This window comes from Anomaloglossus baeobatrachus, chromosome 1 (assembly GCF_048569485.1).
Source record: "Anomaloglossus baeobatrachus isolate aAnoBae1 chromosome 1, aAnoBae1.hap1, whole genome shotgun sequence".
NCBI classification, from domain to species: Eukaryota; Metazoa; Chordata; class Amphibia; order Anura; family Aromobatidae; genus Anomaloglossus; species Anomaloglossus baeobatrachus.
Window position 1 is genome coordinate 289,809,108 of NC_134353.1, and position 20,982 is coordinate 289,830,089.

General features: G+C 47.4%; 1 protein-coding gene across 1 annotated transcript in view; it reads right to left on the reverse strand.

Annotated features, from left to right (window-relative positions):
- The window catches only part of LOC142291931 (NADP-dependent alcohol dehydrogenase-like), a 74,870-nt gene that overhangs the window by 14,526 nt on the left and 39,362 nt on the right, over positions 1 to 20,982 (reverse strand). Inside the window, exon 4 of the mRNA XM_075336898.1 lies at positions 2,490 to 2,577. Coding sequence (XP_075193013.1) covers positions 2,490 to 2,577 — 88 coding nt within the window. The remainder of the gene's footprint in view (positions 1 to 2,489; positions 2,578 to 20,982) is intronic.

The following is a 20,982-nucleotide window of genomic DNA, read 5'->3' on the forward strand; positions in this document are numbered from 1 at the left end:
ATTAATTCTTTAATAAAGTTTTAATACTTTAAAATTAGATGTAACTTTAAAGATCATCCCCAAAATTTGGCAGTTACAAATCTGGCATGTAGAAGTGAGGGAAGGTAATTTTAGCAAATATTAGGCATTGGATTATTTTAAAAAAACAAACAAACAAACAAACAAAAAAAACCCCTATATTCACAAAATCATGGACAATTACAATTTTTCCTATGAAACAGCAGAATCTTAAATGAATAATATAGAGAAAACTTTATTTTAACAGGAACCTGTAACATTAAACATGGGGCCCAATTCATTATTTCATTTTGACTAGTTTTTTGGCATGAATACCTCGAATTAACTGACTTTTTCATTTGCAACATATTCATCAAGCGATTTGTGCCTTTTTTAAAGTTGCTTTTGACTGATTCATCAAATGCGACTTTATTATAAAGTTACTAGATTTGGCGCTAATGTTCTCCAGTCCTTATGAATTATTTTATGTACGCCTGCTATTTGGTGTAATTTTTGTGCCATTCAGTGAAACGTGCGACTTTTTTTTCAGTAACAAGTGACAAATTGAGTCAAAAACAGGAAAAACCCCCCACTTTTTTATTTTGTGAAAGTCCAAGAAGAACGTGCATCATTTGAAGATATATATATACGGTATATTTATTTATTATCACACACACACACACACACACACACACACACACACACACACTGGGACAATAGATTAATTGAATGTTTCAATTAATATAATTAACTCTTTGAATCTGTTTTTAAGAAAAAAGGTGGCTTAACATCAAATGGTTGTGGTAAGCATATAGTCATGGCTGAAAATGTTCGTACCCTTGAAATTGTTCCAGGAAATGAAGCCTTTCTCCCAGAAAGCTATTACAATTACACATGATTTGTTATAAAAAAATGTTTATTTCCTTTGTGTTTATTGGAACAACACAAAAAAAAATAAAAATGGACATAATTTCACACAATCTCAAAAATGCTCCGGACAAAATTGTTGGCAACTTCAATTTTATATAAAGTTGTACATTCTTTGGAATAAATAACTGCAATCAATTGCATCCTGTAACCAGTCTCTCATATTTGAAGGTGCCTCCGCAGGTGTTTAATGGGATTTAGATCCAGACTCATTGTTGACCATTTCAGAACTCTCCAGCTCTTTGTTTCCATCCATTTCTGGTGCTTCTTGAAGTATGTTTGGGGTCAATGTCCTACTGGAACACCCATGACTTAGGATGCAAACCTAGCTTTGACACTAAGCACCAAAATCCTTTGGTAATCTTCAGATTTCATGATGCCTTGTACACAATTAAGGCACCCAGTGCAAGAGGCAGCAATACAACCCCAAAACCTCATTGAACCTCTACAATATTTGACTGTAGGTACTGTGTTCTTTTCTTTGTAAGCCTCATTCCGTTTTCAGTGAACAGTAGAATGATGTGATCTATTAATAAGCTCTATCTTGGTCTCATCTGTCCACAAGATGCTTTCTTAGAAGGATTTTGGCTTACTCATGGGCATTTTGGCAAACTGCAGTGTAGCTTTTTTATGTCTGTGTCAGCAGTGGGGTCCCCACAGGTCTCATCATGACATAGCATTTCCTTTCATTCAAATGTGGACAGATTGCACTGACACTGATGCACCCTGAACCTGTAGGATAGTTTGAATTTCTTTGGAACTTGATTGTGGCTGCTTATCCACCATCCGGACTATCCTGCTTTGCAACCTTTCATCAAATTTCCCTGCTGTCTATATCCAGGAGATTATCTACAGTGCCATGGGTTGTAAACCTCTTGATTATATGGTGCCCCGTGGAGAATGGAACATATGGATGTCTGGAGATGGGTTTATAATCTTGAGAGTGTTGATATTTTTCAACAATTTTGGTTCTTAAGTCTTCACACAGTTCTTTTCCGCTTTCTATTTCCCATGCTTAGTATGGCACACAAAGGTTGAGTCAACTTCCCCCTTTTTCAGGTGTGATTTTCATATTGCCCACCTCTGTTACTTGCCACAGGTAAGTTTGAATGAGCATCACATGCTCGAAACAAAGTTGTTTACCCACAATTTTGCAAAGGTACCAACAATTTTGTCCAGCTGAAATTTGGGTTTTGTGTGAAGTCTAATTATTTTTTTTTCTCAGTTTTTTGTGTTGTTCCAATACACAGAAAGGACATAAACATGTATATAACAAAACATATATTGTTCCAATAAATTTCAGGTACAATTTTCTGCAACAATTTCACAGGTGCCAACACTTTCAGCCATGACTGTGTAAGAACTTATATTGCAATTGTGGTTGAAGTAATGGTACTTAAAACTGTTTATCCTGTATTTTTAGTTACCATAGTGTTACAGCAGCATTTTTGCACTATGCTCTTTGTCAAATAAGTTGTTCCGGATGAATCAGGAAAGATTCTATTTCTTGGATTACATATCAGTGGGCTAATATCAAGTGATAATTGTATAAACACTTTACTTACTCAAATTTTTTGCAAATGTTACTCTGTCTGCCATTGCATGCTCTGCACGATCCACATTGTGGGACAAACAGCGGAATGACTTTGTCACCTATGAAGTAAGTAGAAGACCGTTTTAGCATAATATGTTTACAAGTTTTAAAACTTGTTACACTTTCTTAGTTCCTAATATTTGTTGAGAAAGTCATCAAACTGATCAGCATTAATAATCCCAGTTCCTTAATAACTCTGCTCATTGTGGGCATACTGAAATCCTGCCACCCAGAGCTGTGTCTTTATGGTGGATTAAATGCTTCGCTTTTTTATTCACTGATGTACAATAGGATGTATTTGCGCTTGTCTACAACCTTTTTCAATGGCTATTAGGTAAAAGCTTTGGACAGGGTGAAACTAGTTTTGCTGTACTTGGTAAATGAGTAATGAGGCAAAGTATCCATAATCATTCTGTACATCAGCGGTCATGAAAACCATATAATACTAAAGCAAGAATAGATCTGCACTAACCATTATTCATTAGCTGAAAGATGCATAAGTATATTTATCTAGCTATGTCAGGCTGGGTGTGTACATAGTGATAGAGTGCCAAGAACTATGTAACAAAACCACATGAGGACTTAAGGCGGCGTCACACACTACGATATATCGAGCGATATGTCGTCGGGGTCACGGATTCCGTGACGCACATCCGCCATCGTTCGAGATATCGTAGCGTGTGACAGCTACGAGCGACTGTTAACGAGCAAAAATACTCACCTTATCGTTGCTCGTTGACACATCATTCATTTTCAAAATGTCGGTCACATTCCTGGATGCAGAGTGCTCGTCGTTCCTGAGGCAGCACACATCGCTACGTGTGAAACCCCGGGAACAACGAGCATCATCTTACCTGCGTCCCGCTGGCAACGAAGAAGGAAGGAGGTGGGCGGGATGTTCCAGCCGCTCATCTCCGCCCCTCTGCTTCTATTGGGCGGCCGCTGTGTCACATCGCTGTGACGCCGAACGTCCCTCCCCCTTCAGGAAGAGGATGATCGCCGCCCACAGCGAGGTCGTTCGGGAGGTAAGTACGTGTGATGGGGGTTAATGACTTTGTGCGACACGAGCAACGATTTGCCCGTGACGCACAAACAATGGGGGCGGGTGCGATCGCTCACGTGATCGCACGATATATCGTCCCGTGTAATGGGGCCTTTAGGGCTTGATCGCACTAGTGTTTAAAGCTGACGGGTGCAATGGGAGAAAATCGCATTCCTCTCAGACCAATATTATTCAATGAGACAGTGCAGATCTGCAATTTAATTCTGATGTTGACTTGGCATGAAATAAAAATAATAATCACAGCATGCCGCGAGTGACAGTGTCGCGCCCAGGGATATAGGGTACTCTGTCCAGGGCAGTGTATATCTTGGGAATGTCACTGGTGGCCGTTGCCCGGTTCCATTCCCTGGGCCCTTTTTGTAATGGGGTGTATTTACAGGGCATTTAGGTTAGTGTTCATACGTGACGCCACTTGCGGTGTTGCAGCTATATATGTGGAGCCGCCGCTGCAGAATGTCACTACTGGGGCTGGTGTTAATTGCAGCCTGGATAGTAGGTCCTCCGCAAGCAGGGCTGGGCCCCAGAGGATGGGTGATATGACGGGCGTTGGAAGAAGGTAGTCCACACAGAGGTATAGTGCAACTGGTTTTTACTCACTTCTGGTTGATGGTAACAGCTTACCCGAGGCCGGCTGGTTTCACCTTTAGGTCGCCTTTATTCCAGTGCCAGTTCAGTACTCTGGTACCTTCTTCCCCTGCACCTGTCTCTGGTATGTGTCCCCGTGGCATAGAGCAACTGGGGGTCGCCGTCCGGTGGTGTGTCCACTTCTGTCTGCCTGACGATAGCGTAAACCCTGTGGGGTTGGAGTCTCTGGTCCTGTCCCCGGTTCTCCCTTTGCTACTGAGTCTTCGGCTTCTTAGGGTCAGCAAGGTCCTTGATGGTCCCCTCCCTGTGCAGGTGTTAACAGGTTGGCTTGAAGCTCTTTCCTATCCTAGGGTCCGGTACCCCGTCGGTGCTTAGTTCCGCGAGTACTCCACCGACAACTACTCTCCTGGGTACCAGGTTACTGTTAACCTGAGTCAGGATGTTGCTTCGCTTCCACCTTCACTCCTCTCCTGCTACTGTCTGACTACCCTCCACAGTCTGCCCCTCCCACCTGGTCAACTAGTGGACTGGTCTGGCTCCACCTTTAGGTGGCCATCCATTGGTCCAACCCTAGCTAAGTACCATTGTATCGGGGAATTTTGGGGGAAAACTGGGATTACCTGGGTTTTTGGTGTTACCGACACTGGTCTCCCGGGCCCCAGGGGGTAGGCCCTGCATCCTTGTGGGAATGCAGAACCTTGTAGCACCCTGATGGCTTCAGGGGGCTACAGCAGCATGTCTCGAATCATACAAGTCTATGGATGTGGGTGAAATATTGGGCTGCACTGATGTCATCTGAGTGCAGTCTGATATACGCTGCGAAAGACAATGGATATATTAATCTTCTCATCTTTTCCTCCCCTGTTCTTAGATTCTCCTATATGAGATAATCGGAGCACAGTGAAGGACACTCTGATCATGCTCACAGCAGAGCCTGAACACAGTATCATTAGCATATCACATCCAATGATATATGCCTGTGTAACCCCGGCCTTAGAGCAAGTTTTCAAGATGGACAGTGAGCCCCATAGGGGTGAATAGGCCCCATGACGATCGGGAGGGATCAGGGTAGGAAAGGGTTAAGGTAGAGGGCTGTATATGGGGCTATTGTATTGGTGGGAAAGACGGCAAGGGGGATTGGGGGATAGACAGGAAGGGGTGGGGTGTTGCAGTGGGTATAAAGGAGGCTGTGCATAGGTCACTGCCTCTTTTGTCCTACAACTAGTGTGTCCCACCTGTGCTGCTGCATCGCTGACCTGCAAGATGGCGGACCTGGCTGCACTGCTAGAGCTGGTGTGTGGGACCTCTGAGGTCGTTGGAGTGGACACGCTGTGGGAGCAGCTGGCGGCGGTCTGTGGGGCTAGAGCAGTTAGGCCTGCTGCTCCTGCACCCTGGCCTGCGCTGCGCGCTCGGCGGGCGTGACCACCGGAGCGCTACTCCCCCACCGGGGGTAGGAGGAACAGATCTAGGAGCCCCCTCGGGGACCCTCCGGGGCAGCGGAGCCCTCCTTACCCGTCTGGAGAGTCACCGGCCGCTGTGAGGAACCCTCGCCGGAGATCCCGTGGGCCAGAAGTGGGCGGAGCTTTGGCGAGGCCTACTTCCGGTTTGCGGCCTGCATGGCCCCGGACCGGAGCGGCGGCAGCCCCCAGTGAAGTGCTCGCTGGGGGTGGTGCCCAGCGTTATGGAGCAGGAGCGGAGACCCCCTGCAGGCGGCAGGGCAGCGATCCGAGAGTGAGGGGTGGCGCAGATCGGAGCGGCAGCCAGAGAGGACCGGGGGCAGGGCCCTGCAGTCTGCAGGGCTGGATGCTCAGGTCTGTAGTAACTGTCCCCCCCCCCGGCTGGGGGGAGTTCCCTGCATACATCGGGAGCGGCACGGCCTCCCTGCAGTTGGCAGGGAGGGAGACCCCTGAGAATGGCTGAAGTGGGGACGGCGCAGCAGGCAGGAGTGGAGGCAGCAAAGAAGAACGGCGGCAGGACGCCATGTCGCGGAAAAAAAAAGAGGCCCAGCGGGAGACGCCCGGAGGAGCAGGGTGCAGTGACCATGGGGACCTGAGGACTTCAGCAGCGTTTCTGAATCCGGCGAGGAAGAAGGACCGGAGGAGGCGGCAGGACGGATGGAGCGGCAGCAGGACGTTCGTGTTACGGCTGCTTCGGATTCGGTTCAGAGGCAGCCCGGTGAGAGGACGACAAATCAAATATGTTTAATGCTGTGGGTAGTGGGGGCGGGGGTTCCTCCATGGTGGGTAGTATGCTGAGTGCGAGTGCGGTCGGTCAGTCGGGGTTACCCGGGGCGGAATTTTGGGGTCAGCTGTTGGGGGTGTTGCAGGGGTTGTCGGCTGAGCGGTTAGGACGGAGCGGGCCTGGGTCTCCGGCGGGGGCTTGGGTGGGCCCCCGGTGGGTGTGCCGCCGGTGGTGCCGATGCGCGAGGTAGAGGCTCAGGAAGCTGTGCCGGCGGTTGTTGCGGGTCAGGCGGACGGTGCGGCGGCTGAGGCGGTGGTTAGCAAGGATGCGGAAAAGGAAAAAGAAAAGGCCAGCGTGATTGGGGAAAAGGAGCCAGAGCATTGTTCCGCCCTTTTCGGTTACATGGACTCGATCGGCGAGGCATACAGAGTGTACGGTAGTTTAGGCTGGCTGCGATATGACGAGCAGTTCCGGCAACGGAAGGCTCTGCAGCCTGGCATCCAGTGGGACCACAAAGATATTTCCTTGTGGATGCGGTTAATGACTGCTCCGGCTCAGCCCTTTCGAGGGGGTGCCGGGAGCCTGGGTGCGAGCGGTGGGTCCCCGGCTGGACAGAAAAAAGGGGCATGCTGGCAATTTAATGAGGGGCAATGTAAGTTTGGGGCGTCGTGTCGGTTCAAACACAAGTGCTCCAGTTGTGGAGGGTCCCACTCTTTGGCCAGGTGTTTCAAAAAAGGTAAAGGAAAGTTGGGGGAGGGGTCTGGAAAAAGGGAGGACGCCAGTGAGGGTAGAGGCGATGCTTCCCTATTTAAATAGATATCCGGATGTTCGGGCGGAGCTGTGGGCGACAGGTTTTAAGAAGGGTTTCCGGATTCCGTTTGAATCTGAGGCGCCAGTGTTTCGCTCGGGTAATTTGAGGTCCTCAAAAGAACATCCGGAGGTGGTGAGGGAAAATCTGCAGAAGGAGGTGGAGTTGGGGAGGATGGCGGGCCCGTTTAAGGACCCGCAATTCTCCAACTTGAGGATTTCACCACTTGGGGTGGTACCCAAGAAGGAGGTGAACAAATTTCGGCTCATTCATCATTTATCTTATCCGGCAGGGTTGTCCGTGAACAATGGAATTTCACCTGAGTTGTCTCAGTTGAGTTGAGTTGTCTGTTATGTATCATTTGATAAGGCATTGGAGTTAGTGCGGGTAGCCGGGCAGGGGGCCCTGATGGCCAAGGCAGACAGCTTTTCATTTACTTCCGGTGCATCCAGAGAGTCTTCATCTTTTAGGGTGCATGTGGGATGGTGAATACTATGTGGATCGGTGCCTGCCTGTGGGTTGTTCCATTTCGTGTGCTTATTTTGAAGCGTTTAGTTCTTTTGTGGAATGGGTAATCAGGATGTGGCAGGAGTCCATTCAGTGATTCACTATTCGGATGATTTCTTTTGCGTTGGACCGGCGGGCTCCTCGGTTTGTTCCTTGTTATTATTTACGTTAGAGTGGATAGCGCGAAGCCTGGGTATTCCGTTGGCAAAGGAAAAAACGGAAGGGCCAGTGACGGTTCTGTGTTTTTTGGGCATTGAAATTGAGGGCAAGCTGCGTGATTTGAAGGCGTCAGTGCGGTTTTTGGATCAGGCTAAGAAGGTGCGGTTGCGGGATTTGCAGTCAGTGCTTGGAAAATTGAACTTTGTCTGTCGCATTATGCCGATGGGGCGAATATTTAATAGGCGATTGGCGAGCGCATCTGCAGCGGTGACTGCTCCGAATCATTTTGTCAGAGTGACGAAGGTGATGAAAGGAGATCTGCTGGTGTGGGGTGCGTTTCTCGACCAATACAACGGAAGGACGTTATGGATGAGCAAGGCAATAATAGGTTTTGGGGCAATTTTTCAAACGCATTGGTGCGTTGGGAAATGGCCACGGCTTTGGGTGGGAAAGGGGCTGGTAAAGAATCTGGCGCTCCTGGAACTGTTTCCCATCATAGTGGCTGTGGAGTTGTGGGGCCCCAAATTTGCAGGCAAGAAGCTTTGCATGCATTGTGATAACATGGCGGTGGTGCATTCTATCAATTCACTGTCGGCTAAATCACCTCCGGTAGTGGGGTACTTGAGGCATCTGGTGTTGCGTTGCTTGGCGCTAAATATTTGTGTGGTGGCGCGGCATGTGCCCGGGGTTCAAAATGAGGTGGCTGATGCGCTATCTCGGTTTTAGTTTCACAGGTTCAGGAGACTGGTGCCGGGAGCGTACGAGGATGGAGAACTATGCCCGAATGGCTGTGGGACCTGGCGTCTGTGTAGCATTTGAGAGAATTAGGAGATCGGTAGCCGAGGCTACTTGGTGCCGATACCAGTCGGTGTGGCAGGAATGGGAAGAGTTGGAGAAGGTGGATTTTATGGAGCCTGGTTACACGGGATGAGTGTTGGGGGTTTTGTCGTTGATTAGTGGGGATTTTTCAGCAGGTCGGTCTATTTCGGTGTTAGGTCACAAGTTGGCGGCGTTGGCTTTCTTTTTTAAAATGCAAGGGGTTCGGGACGCGACAAAGAATTTTCTGGTGTGGCAGGCGATGAGGGGTTTTTGAAAGGGGGCGCGGGCGCGGGACACAAGGCGGCCTATAGCGTTCCCATTGTTGGTTCGTTTGGTGGGGTGTTTGGGGGATATATGCTCGTCTCCTTATGAACGAGCTTTGTTCACGGTTGCCTTCATATTGGCGTTCTATGGGGCCTTTCGCATCGGAGAATTGGTTAGCCCTGTTAGGCAAACGGTAGGCGGGCTGTTGATGGAGGATGTGATGCTTGGGATGGATAGAGTGGAAAGCCGGCTATGGTTTTCAAAGACGGATCAAGTGGGCCGGGGACGCCTGGTGGTGCTGTTTGAATTACCAGGGCACCAGCTATGCCCGGTGGTACAGGTGACGGAGTTTTTGAAGGTGCGGGGTGGTTATCCCGGTGTTTTCCTTAGACATGTGGATGGATCCGTTTTATCGCGATTCCAGTTTATCGCAGTGTTGAAGACTGCTTTAATACGGGCGGGGAAGAAGCCAGGGGATTACGGGTCCCACTCCTTCCGGATTGGGGCAGCGACTGAAGCCGCTAGATGGGGGCTGAGTGAGGATTGGATTCAGCGGATTGGGAGATGGGAATCTTCCAGGTTTGTATATTAGACCACATCTGATCAGGTGATGGTTGGTGAGTTGGGTTCACTTGTTTGAGTTATGGTTCTGGTGGGCATTTTTTTCTTGTTCAATTGCTGTGTATTCATGGTCTTTATATTTTCGTAGGTCCATGCCTCATGTGGATTCTCGGGCACTCCTTTTGTGTATTGGGGAGCTTTCCGGGCGGATGTTTTTTCGGGACGGTGGGCAGCTCGGAGTGGCGATGACGGAAGCCCGTGTGAAATGGCTCAGGATTCGGGGCATGACCTGGGGGAGAGTTCGCCCTGAGGTGGCGTATTATAGCCGTATTGATCGGGAACTGGATGTGTTAATTCTGCATGTGGGAGGGAATGACCTTGGAGTGAGGGCTACGAGAGAGTTGAAGAGGAATATCAAGTTAGACTTGTTGCATTTGTGGAAGGCGTTCCTTGGTATTTTGGTTGTATGGTCCGATATCATAACCAGGACGCAGTGGCGTTTTGCGAGGTCGGTGGATCGAATTAACAGGGCCCGGGTAAAATTAAACCAGGCAATTGGCAGGTTCGTAGCGCGAAATGGAGGGTTGGTGGTTCGACATAGAGAGCTGGAGGAGTCCACCGAGCAGTATTTGAGGCGAGATGGGGTCCATCTCATGGACATAGGTTTGGATTTGTGGATGTTGGGTTTGAGGGATGGCTTAGAGCAAGCAATGGGGGTGTGGAGGGCCCGGGCCAAGTAAGGTGTCACTTGGCCGGTCTGTGGCGGGGTGATAGGTCTGTTCACAGAGGTTGGGAGTACCAACAGTCGGTTTGTTGGTATGAAGCCACTCAGGGGGAGTGGCTTCGGTTTGGATGGGAACTTGTGAGCGGAGGTCCTGCAGGTTCTGGGGAGGGGTAATTAACGATGGAACGTTGTTACCCCACACCTCGGGTCGGTTGGTCACGGCCGAGGTGGTCCTCTGGGCCTGTTGGAGGTTACGGCCGGGGGATAGGAATGATGGTTGGCCTCTCGGACGGATCTATCAGGTGTGGTTTGTGGAGAATAAGTATATATGTACAGATTATGTGTTATCAATGGGTGGTGTTATGATCCGGAACCATGGAAGACCACCACAAATCATTGGCAAAAAGTGACAAGAGCATTGGCAACTAATCTGGCCGCCATCCCCTTACTAACCATCACAACTAGAAGTAGCCGAGAAGTAGCCGAGGGGGGAACTAACATCCTGTGCACCGCGAACCCAGCTGGAGAACTAACTATCCTACAGGTAGGAAAGATGAATAACTATCTGCCTCAGAAAATAGACAAGAATAGCAAGCCCCCCACATTCAAAGACTGCGGTGATATAGGAAAAACACAATACACAGGTAGATGACAGGATTAGCAAAAGGTGAGGCCCCCGCTGACTAAAATAGGAAAGGACAGGAAAGGGACTGATGGTGACCAGAGAAAAACCCTGCAAAATACCAACTTCCTGATAGTACAAAAAGGCCCTCAGATCGCTCGATCTGAACTCCGTCCTATACCAGGTGCCCTTGTCATACCAATGAACAGAAAACAAGAATTATAACAAATTCAACAAGCCACAAACACATGGACCCAAAGGAGCTATATTCCACACAGAACTGCAGGGAGTTCCTCAACAATCCACTGAGGGGGAAAATCCCAGGAAGGAAATAAACTGAAACCAACCACAACAAATGACAAACCCAGATAAGCAAAAGAACCAGACAATAAATAAAGAGCAAGCACTTATTTGGAGTAGATGTGGTGTAAAGCAGGATTAAGCAGGCTGGAGATACAAAGAACAACTGACATCCGGCAACAGCCTGCAATCAGACCAGGACTTAAATAAGCAGAGAGTTAGCAAAGGAAACACCCACTGCACAACACACCTGGTCCAAGTCCAAACCATTCCTGGCCACCAGAGGGAGCCTCCTAGCAGCCAAAACATAACTAACATTCACAACAGGGTGGCATGTTGAGCCACGAGTTTGGGTACATATATACTGTTAAATAAAGCTGTGGCCAATAAAGTCGTAGTCTGTGTCGTTATTTCAGGTATAGTTGGTAAGGGGAAGTTTACATTGTAGACCCGCTTATCCCTATAGATACGTCATGGTATTTAAGTATGTTTTAACAGGTGAAAAAAATAGTGTACACTGTGCTGTTTCTATTTGTTTTAGTTAAAACTGTTATTTAATGTTTTTAATGCTTGTCTCTGCTGCCATCTACTGGTCAGACCTTTCGGCTCTTCTGTTTCTTTTGTCCAGCCTATGGGAGTGTCTGCTGCTCCTCTTACATCATTTCCTGGCATATTCAGTTCCAGCCAGAGTTTGTGAGAAAAACAACCCCTTATTGGAGCTGCTAGAAGCAAAGTCTTCTGACCTTAGTGGCTTCAGAAACAAACATCACAAGAGAACTACAATGCCAAGTACTTGGACCGCTGTACTCCTGTATGTCCTTGACCTTTGGAGAATATAAACCACCATTGTTTCATCTCAGCATGTGCATGTTTAACTCTGGAGCGCTCTGGTCATGTCTGCCTCACCTATAGGAAAACGAAGGTAAGATTCTCACAACATCTCATAACTACGCGCCTTCAATCACCTTTAAGTGAGGACAGAACAGTCAGAAGACTGCTTAACAGCTCAATACCCCGGCTACAGATCCCTAAGAGCTCTGTAACTTCCCTTGTAATCTGCCTAGCAACAAGCCTTGTGCACTAGTCTGCCTGCAACAGTGCATGCCTGGACAAGCCTAAGGGGAAGCTCTCCCACATGCCACGTCCTGTATTACCTCTGCTTGCATTGTAAAGGAACAGTTTATGCACCTGCTGTTTCCCTCTTGCCATAAACCTTCTATAGACTTGCAGTACATTATACCTCATTACTGCACATTGCTGGACTGTAAACCCCAAGTTTTGCTAAAGACACCTTGGGAATTTCATCAGGGAGTCCTTGCAGAGCTGGACAACAATTTTCGGACCCCTATTCAAAAGTCAAGTTTCTTAAAGAGACAGTACACCTTAAATCAAAATGGCCGAAAAAGACCTCGGACAGTTCCCCACTGCTGAAACAGAGCAAATACAACCTTATACTGTCCATTATGAAGCCCAGGAGGCAGATCCCGCGCTTCCAGCAGACCAAGTTGTCCGACCGAAGCGCTCTTCCAAACCCACGATAAAGGCCACTGAAAACTATCACACTATGAAAGATGAGCTATGTGAACACCTGGAAGAACAGTGGGAACGAGTCACCTATTACATGTCAAGACTCGAATCCTCATCAGGTGATGCCGCATGCTTACAAGCCGCTATGGAACGGCTGAACACAGCTCATGAAAGATACAAGAGACTGTCAACAAGGTACATTACCTTTCTAAAAGACTTTAAAATTGATGAAGCTCTTTCAGACCTGAGCAAGGCAGAAGAGGTGGACAAGGAAAGAGATGCCAAGGTGCAAGATGCCATAGACACAGCCAAACACCGTATCTCTCACCAGCAAGAAACTAGATCACACCGATCAACCTCATCTAGACGTTCCTCTCGGTCATCCGGGTCATCATCCTCAAGAAGTTCAGCCCTGAGCGACAGGATACTAGAGGCCCGCATAAGGGCGGAAGAATCCAAGGTGAGACGTTCCTTCACAGAAAGAGAAGTAGAGGAAGAAGCCAAAAGGACAGAAGCAGAAGCCAAAAGGGTAGTTGCAGAAGCGAAAAGGGCAGAAGCAGAAGCCCTTGCAAAAGCAGAAGCCACTAAAGCAGAAGCCCTTGCAAAAGCAGAAGCTGCTAAAGCAGAAGCCAAAAGGTAAGAAGCGTAGGCTCGGATAAAGATTCTTCGGTCACAGATGGAAGAGGAAGTTGCGCTAGCTAAAGTGAGACTACTTGAGCAAGCATTGAGCCAAGGTCCTGATCCAGCTCACTCGCCACCACTGGAAGCAGACAATCCAGTTGATTGCATGAGAGACTATGTACTGAATCAGTTACCTGTAGCAACCCTGGTTTGCAGTACCGTCCAAGCTGACAACACCAAAACCTCCAACTTACCTCTACCAGTGCCAGTACCACCTAAAGCACCCAAGCAAATTAATAACAGTCACCAAGAGGTGCCCTTTCAAACACAGTCACCATGGCAAGATGGCAACCAAGTGTTTCCTGACCCACTTCCACAGCTCAAGCAGCGGTCATCAGAATCTACAGAGGCTAAACCACAGCTCAACCCTGCAGCAACATCATTCTACCCGGGAACATCTCATCCATTCATGCCAGGCAGCCCATACACCCCAGGGGCATCACGAGTCGTCGTGGCAACAAGTGGTGAGAAATCAGATATGTCTGAGTTTGCCAGGTTCATGGTGAGCAGAAAGCTAATCAACACTAGTCTCACGAAATTTGATGATCGTGCAGAGAGCTACAGGGCCTGGAAAGCAACTTTTAAGGCAGTCATCGCCAATCTCAACTTAACTGCAGAACAGGAGCTCGACCTCATGATCAAGTGGTTGGGCCCAGGCTCTACAAACCGTATCAAGAGCCTCAGAACCGTCTATGTGGGTCAAGCAGAAGCAGGTCTCGCTGCTGCATGGCAAAGACTGGAACACACCTTTGGCAGCGCAGAAGCAATAGAGAAAGCCCTATTCAAGAGACTGCAGGACATCCCAAAGATCAACCTTAAAGAAGTCCACAAGCTTCAAGACCTAAGTGATCTGCTCATGGAGCTGGAGCTCACCAAAAGAGACCCTCGTCTGTCTGGGCTGTGCTACCTGCATGCAGCCCATGGAGTGAACCCAATCATGGTGAAGCTGCCCTACAGTCTGCAGGAGAAATGGGCAACGTCAGTATCAAGGTACAAAAGAGTGTATGACGTCACCTTTCCCCCATTTATTCACTTCTGCAAGTTCATCGACGAGCAGGCCCAGATGAGGAACGACCCCAGCCTCGACTTCCTAGAGTTCAACACTTCGGCAGCTGCAACAACATCATCATCAAGGTATGAAGGTGCCATACACAAATGCAGAGAAATTAAGAACACTGTGAGTGTTAGGAAGACTGAGCTACCATCACCTGCAGCACCCACAGATAAACAGAACACCATCTCATCACGAGATAAGTCTTTTAATCAAGAATGTCCCATCCATAAAAAACCACACTCACTAAACAAGTGCAGAGGGTTTAGATCCAAAACCCTATAGGAGTGCAAGAAAGTCCTCACAGAGCTTGGGATCTGTTTCAAATGCTGCGCATCACTTGAGCACATGGCCAAGGACTGTAAATCCATCGTCAAGTGTGAGGAGTGTCATAGTAAAAAACACGTTTCAGCCATGCACCCAACCCAGCTAGCTAGAGACACACCGCAGTCACCACCGCTCCCACTCCAAGTCATGGCGGGGAGCCCAAGAATCAGACTGACACCACCACAGCCATCTCCTGCTCATGCTCAGAGGTATGTGGAGAGGGCCAAATGGAGAAATGTTGTGCCCGAATATGCCTCATCAAGGTTTATCCCGAGGGACATCCAGAAAAGGCAATGAAGGTGTATGCCATCATAGACGACCAAAGCAACCGGTCCCTGGCAGGAACCAAATTCTTTGAAGCCTTCGGAATTAATGGACCATCAGAACCCTACACCTTGAACACCTGCTCGGGTCGCATATAGACTAGCGGCAGAAGAGCTCAGGGATTCATTGCTTCTCCTATTAATGGGAAGACTGAAATACCTCTACCAACGCTCGTTGAATGTGACCAAATACCCAGCCACAGGAATGAAATTCCTACCCCAGAAGCTGTATTTCATCAACCACACCTGAGACACCTTGCTAGTGTTATCCCACCTTTGGATAATAACGCAGAGATTCTACTCCTGCTCGGCAGGGACAATCTAAGGGTACACAAGGTGCGACAACAGTGTAATGGGCCTGACTATGCACCATACCCCCAGAGACTGGACTTGGGATGGGTGGTCATTGGAAATGTGTGCGTTGATCGATCAGAAATTGATTCCTTTAAGACTTACGTGCATGGAGATGGGCGCACAACCTGCCTAAAGCCATGTTCCCATCACTATGGAGAGAAAGAGAAGTCTCCAGACACAATACAGCTACCTGACATCGCTTCTTCTCTGCATATCGACAACTTGGGACGATCAGTGTTTCACACAACCAAGGACGATGATAAAGTAGACTTGTCAGTAGAGGACATAGAATTCATCGAAATAATGGACTGTGAGTTTTCTAAAGACAAAACCAATCACTGGGTCTCTCCATTACCCTTCCGATCTACCAGGTTAAGATTCCCAAACAACCGAGATCAAGCTCAGAACAGATTTTACTCTCTTCAGCTTTCCATGAACAGCAAGCCAGAAATGAGAGAACACAGCATCGCCGTTATGGACAAGGAAGTCTGCAACAACCTAGCAGAACCTGTACCAACTGAACTGAATCCAGCAGATCACGCAACCAGACCTATGTCCATAAGTTCTTTTTCTAACTCTTCTTGGCTTACAGGTCCAGAGTTCCTGCTGAGACAGTCAGAAGAAGGTGTCCAGGAAGCCTGCAGCATCCTAGATCCAGACAACGATCCAGATGTCTGAGCTGAAGTCAACACCCTGACTACCAGTGCAGGAAAAACGTCTAACCTCGGTTGCCAATGTTTTGAAAGTTTCTCCAGCTGTATGAGGCTCGTCAGGACTGTCACTAGGTTAGTGCATATCGCCAAATGCTATCGTACAGACCTTAAAAACAAAGACGGTCATCGCTGGCATGTCTGCCACAAACCTCTTCCTGCTGAGGACATCTCCCATAGCGAGTTCCTCATAATCCTTCTTGTTTTGGACTCAATTGAGTTTGTTTTGCATTTAACATGCCTTTCCTTTTAGGTTGTATTATGGACTCAATAGTGAAATCCCCAAAGTGAATTTCAGACGGGGAGTGTGCTGTTTCTATTTGTTTTAGTTAAAACTGTTATTTAATGTTTTTTCATGCTAGTCTTTGCTGCTATCTACTGGTCAGACCCTTTGGCTCCTCTGTTTCTTTTGTCCAGCCCATGGGAGTGTCTGCTGCTCCTCTTACATCATTTCCTGGCATATTCAGTTCCAGCCAGAGTTTGTGAGAAAAACAACCCCTTATTGGAGCTGTTAGAAGCAAAGTCTTCTGACGACTTTAGTGGCTTCAGAAACAAACATCACAGGAGAACTACAATGCCAAGTACTTGGACCGCTGTACTCCTGTATGTCCTTGACCTTTGGAGAAAATAAACCACCATTGTTTCATCTCAGCATGTGCATGTTTAACTCTGGAGCGCTTTGGTCATGTCTGCCTCACCTATAGGAAAACGAAGGTAAGATTCTCACAACATCTCATAATTACGCGCCTTCAATCGCCTTTAAGTGGGGACAGAACATACACCATGATGGCAGAAAAAAATCCTGGCGGAAAACCTGCTTCTGTTATTTGCAAGAGAATTGCAGTTTCTGAATTTTCTTTCATTCATAAAAGTAATGCAACAGAGAAATGACTAGATCCAAAAGCATGTGTAACGGTATTATAAGGAGCTTTTAAGTCTCCTGCATACTGGTCTCAGGGACAATTCTTCAGGATAGGTTTTACTGTGTGCACCAGCTAGTGACTTGGTCTCTGCTTACAATATAAATCTGGCTAAATTTGATAGCACGAGTTTGCATTCTGGTCACTGTTCACGCCCAGAAATCTTGGCTGCTACTCCATATCCTGGACTGTGCCTGTATCCTTCCTTTTTCCTACACAAGATTCTGATCCTGAACCCCATGTGCTAGAGTGTGCCTGTGTCCTACACCATAAAACTGGAGCCTGATCCTGGGGAATAGGACTTTATCCTGCTTCCAGATCTGAGTTTTATTTCTGTACCTGTAATCTTGAATGTGAGCCCATGTCTTTGTATCATGAATTAGAAGTCTACTGAGACCTTGCTGCCAAACTAGACTTTTCCTGGTTGATTTCTTGTGCCACAGACTATATTTACCCTGTATACAGTATCCTGTACTTGTTTTCAGACACCAATAATGGTATATTGAATAAATTCTTTGCCATTCCTGTACAAATTTGCTTATTTTTAACCCATTTGTACCCAATAACCTAAATATAAGTGGTTGAGTTTCTGTATTACAATGCACATCTAGTTTGTTCACTATCGTAGCCCACAACCATCCTGAAACACCGTGTCTGCAAATTGAGGTTCTGATCTGACATAAATCCTAAGGCGGGCTTTGCACACTACGACATCGCAGGTACGATATCGGTGGGGTCAAATTGAAAATGATGTACTTCCGGCATTAGTAGTAAAATATATATATATGCACACATATATATGAGAATCGGGTTTTAGCCGCGCTAAGAAACCACTGTTGACAGGATGTAGATTAAATTAAAATCTCTTTTTATTACAGCATCCAACGCGTTTCAGAGACATAAGCCGTCTCCTTCTTCAGGGAAAAGAGAAAATACATGCATAGTACAAAAACCGGTTACTTATAGAGGAGTTCATATCGCCATGCTACCATCTATGACGTCAATGTTCTCATGGTAACGGGGTGACTCATGGACACGTGAAAAATGCAGAGGAGGAGTATTTACTGCTGAGCACAGAGCATATATCGGAGCATTGGAGGAAAAAAAAAATATATATAAATAAAATATATATATATACAGCATGAAATGAGTATAAAATTGAGGTTCCGTGATCCAATACAAATACATAAAAATGTGAACTGTTTGGTTTTTCAGAGCGCGTCCATATGATGACAGGTGTGCGTGCTTACTGTGATTCTCGAACTCAAAAGTTTAAGATCACTCGGTTCAGCACAAAGTGATTAGTGAGCTTCCATGAATCTAAAGCTGACTACTTGTAAAGGGAAACAGATGAATGAATCACATAGTGAGAAAAACCGTGCGCATTACGTTTGAACTTTAAATACTCAAAGTGTTAAAGGAATTCCTAGAAAGCAGGGGATAGTGTACGTGAAGGGGAAGGAGAGCGCTTGCGCGAGGACACTGAGCAAGTTCTCAATGGGAGCCAGGGTGAATCAAGTTCAGACCGTGGGAACTGAAAGAGCTCATGCGTGAAGGCACGGTGATGGTGACTTCACACATGCGCTCTCTTCCAGTTCCCATGGTCTGAACTTGATTCACCCTGGCTCCCATTGAGAGCTTGCTCAGTGTCCTCGCGCAAGCGCTCTCCTTCCCCTTCACGTACACTATCCCCTGCTTTCTAGGAATTCCTTTAACACTTTGAGTATTTAAAGTTCAAACGTAATGCGCACGGTTTTTCTCACTAAGTGATTCATTCATCTGTTTCCCTTTACAAGTAGTCAGCTTTAGATTCATGGAAGCTCACTAATCACTTTGTGCTGAACCGAGTGATCTTAAACTTTTGAGTTCAAGAATCACAGTAAGCACGCACACCTGTCATCATATGGACGCGCTCTGAAAAACCAAACAGTTCACATTTTTATGTATTTGTATTGGATCACGGAACCTCAAATTTATACTCATTTCATGCTGTATATATATATATATATTTTATTTATATATATATTTTTTTTCCTCCAATGCTCCGATATATGCTCTGTGCTCAGCAGTAAATACTCCTCCTCTGCATTTTTCACCTGTCCATGAGTCACCCCGTTACCATGAGAACATTGACGTCATAGATGGTAGCATGGCGATATGAACTCCTCTATAAGTAACCGGTTTTTGTACTAGGCATGTATTTTCTCTTTTCCCTGAAGAAGGAGACGGCTTATGTCTCTGAAACGCGTTGGATGCTGTAATAAAAAGAGATTTTAATTTAATCTACATCCTGTCAACAGTGGTTTCTTAGCACGGCTAAAACCCGATTCTCATATATATGTGTGCATATATATATATATTTTACTACTACGTCTTCAGGGGCCGCTGCTTGAACCACGCGGACACTCATATGTTTTAAAAGGGGTTGTGACTGGCACAACCGCTCCAGGTGAGTGTACCTATTTACATCTATTACACGGTTATTACCGGGTAAAACCCTATTTGCGCCTTTGTTTTCCCCCTTTTCAGCAGTACTTCCGGCATTGCATGCGACATCGTAGTGTGTAAAGGTTCGATGATACGATTAACGAGTGCAAAAGTGTCATAATCATATCATCGGTGCAGCGTTGGCGTAATCCATAATTACGCTGACGCGACAGTCCGATGTTGTTCCTCGCTACTGCGGCAGCACACATCGCTGTGTGTGAAGTCGCAGGAGCGAGGAACATCTCCTACCGGCGTCACTGCGGCTTCCGTAGGATATGCGGAAGGAAGGAGGTGGGCGGGATGTTTACATCCCGCTCATCTCCGCCCCTCCGCTCCTATTGGCCGCCTGCCGTGTGATGTCGCTGTGACGCCGCACGACCCGCCCCCTTAATAAGGCGGCGGGTTGCCGGCCAGTGCGACGTCCCAGGACAGGTGAGTCCATGTGAAGCTGCCATAGCGATAATGTTCGCTACGGCAGCTATCACAAGGATATTGCTGCTGCGACGGGGGCGGGGACTATCGCGTGCGACATCGCAGCATCGGCTTGCGATGTCGCAACGTGCAAAGCCCGCCTTAGTCATACGACAAGACTCGGAGGGTCACTTTGACTTCTAGCATTGCTACCTCTAATAGGTGGCACCAGAGTTCGTCTTCTTCCTACCTGAAGAGACAATTTGAAAATTGTGGCTTAAAATCTCCTCACTGGCATACTGGAATGGAGCGTCAGTCTACGAAAGGAGAAAAGCTTTCCCTTTAAGGCCACGTCTCACTAAGCAACATCGCTAGCAACATCGCTGCTGAGGCACGACTTGCTAGCGATGTTGCGGTGTGTGACATCCAGCAACAACCTGGCCCCTGCTGTGAGGTCGCTGGTTGTTGCTGAATGTCCTGGACCATTTTTTTGTTTTTGCTCTCCTGCTGTGAAGCACACATCGCTGTATGTGACAGCGAGAGAGCAACAACTGAATGTGCAGTGAGCAGGGAGCCGGCTTCTGCGGACGCTGGTAACCAATGTAAATATCGGGTAACCAAGAAGCCCTTTCCTTAGTTACCCGATAATTACCTTCGTTACCAGCGTCCGTCGCTCTCACGCTGTCAGTGCCGGCTCCCTGCTCCCTGCACACATAGCCAGACTACACATCGGGTAATTAACCCGGAGTGCAGGGAGTGCAGGGAGCCAGCGCTAAGCGGTGTGCGCTGGTAACCAAGGTAAATATCGGGTTGGTTACCCGATATTTACCTTAGTTAACAAGCGCAGCATCGCTTCCACGCGTTGCTGCTGGCTGGGGGCTGGTCACTGGTTGCTGGTGAGATCTGCCTGTGTGACAGATCACCAGCAACCTGTGTAGCGACGCTCTTAAGCGGGCTTTACACGCTGCGACATCGCTAATGCGGAGTCGTTGGGGTCACGGAATTCGTGACGCACATCCGGCCGCATTAGCGATGCCGTTGCGTGTGACACCGATAAGCGATTTTGCATCGTTGCAAAAA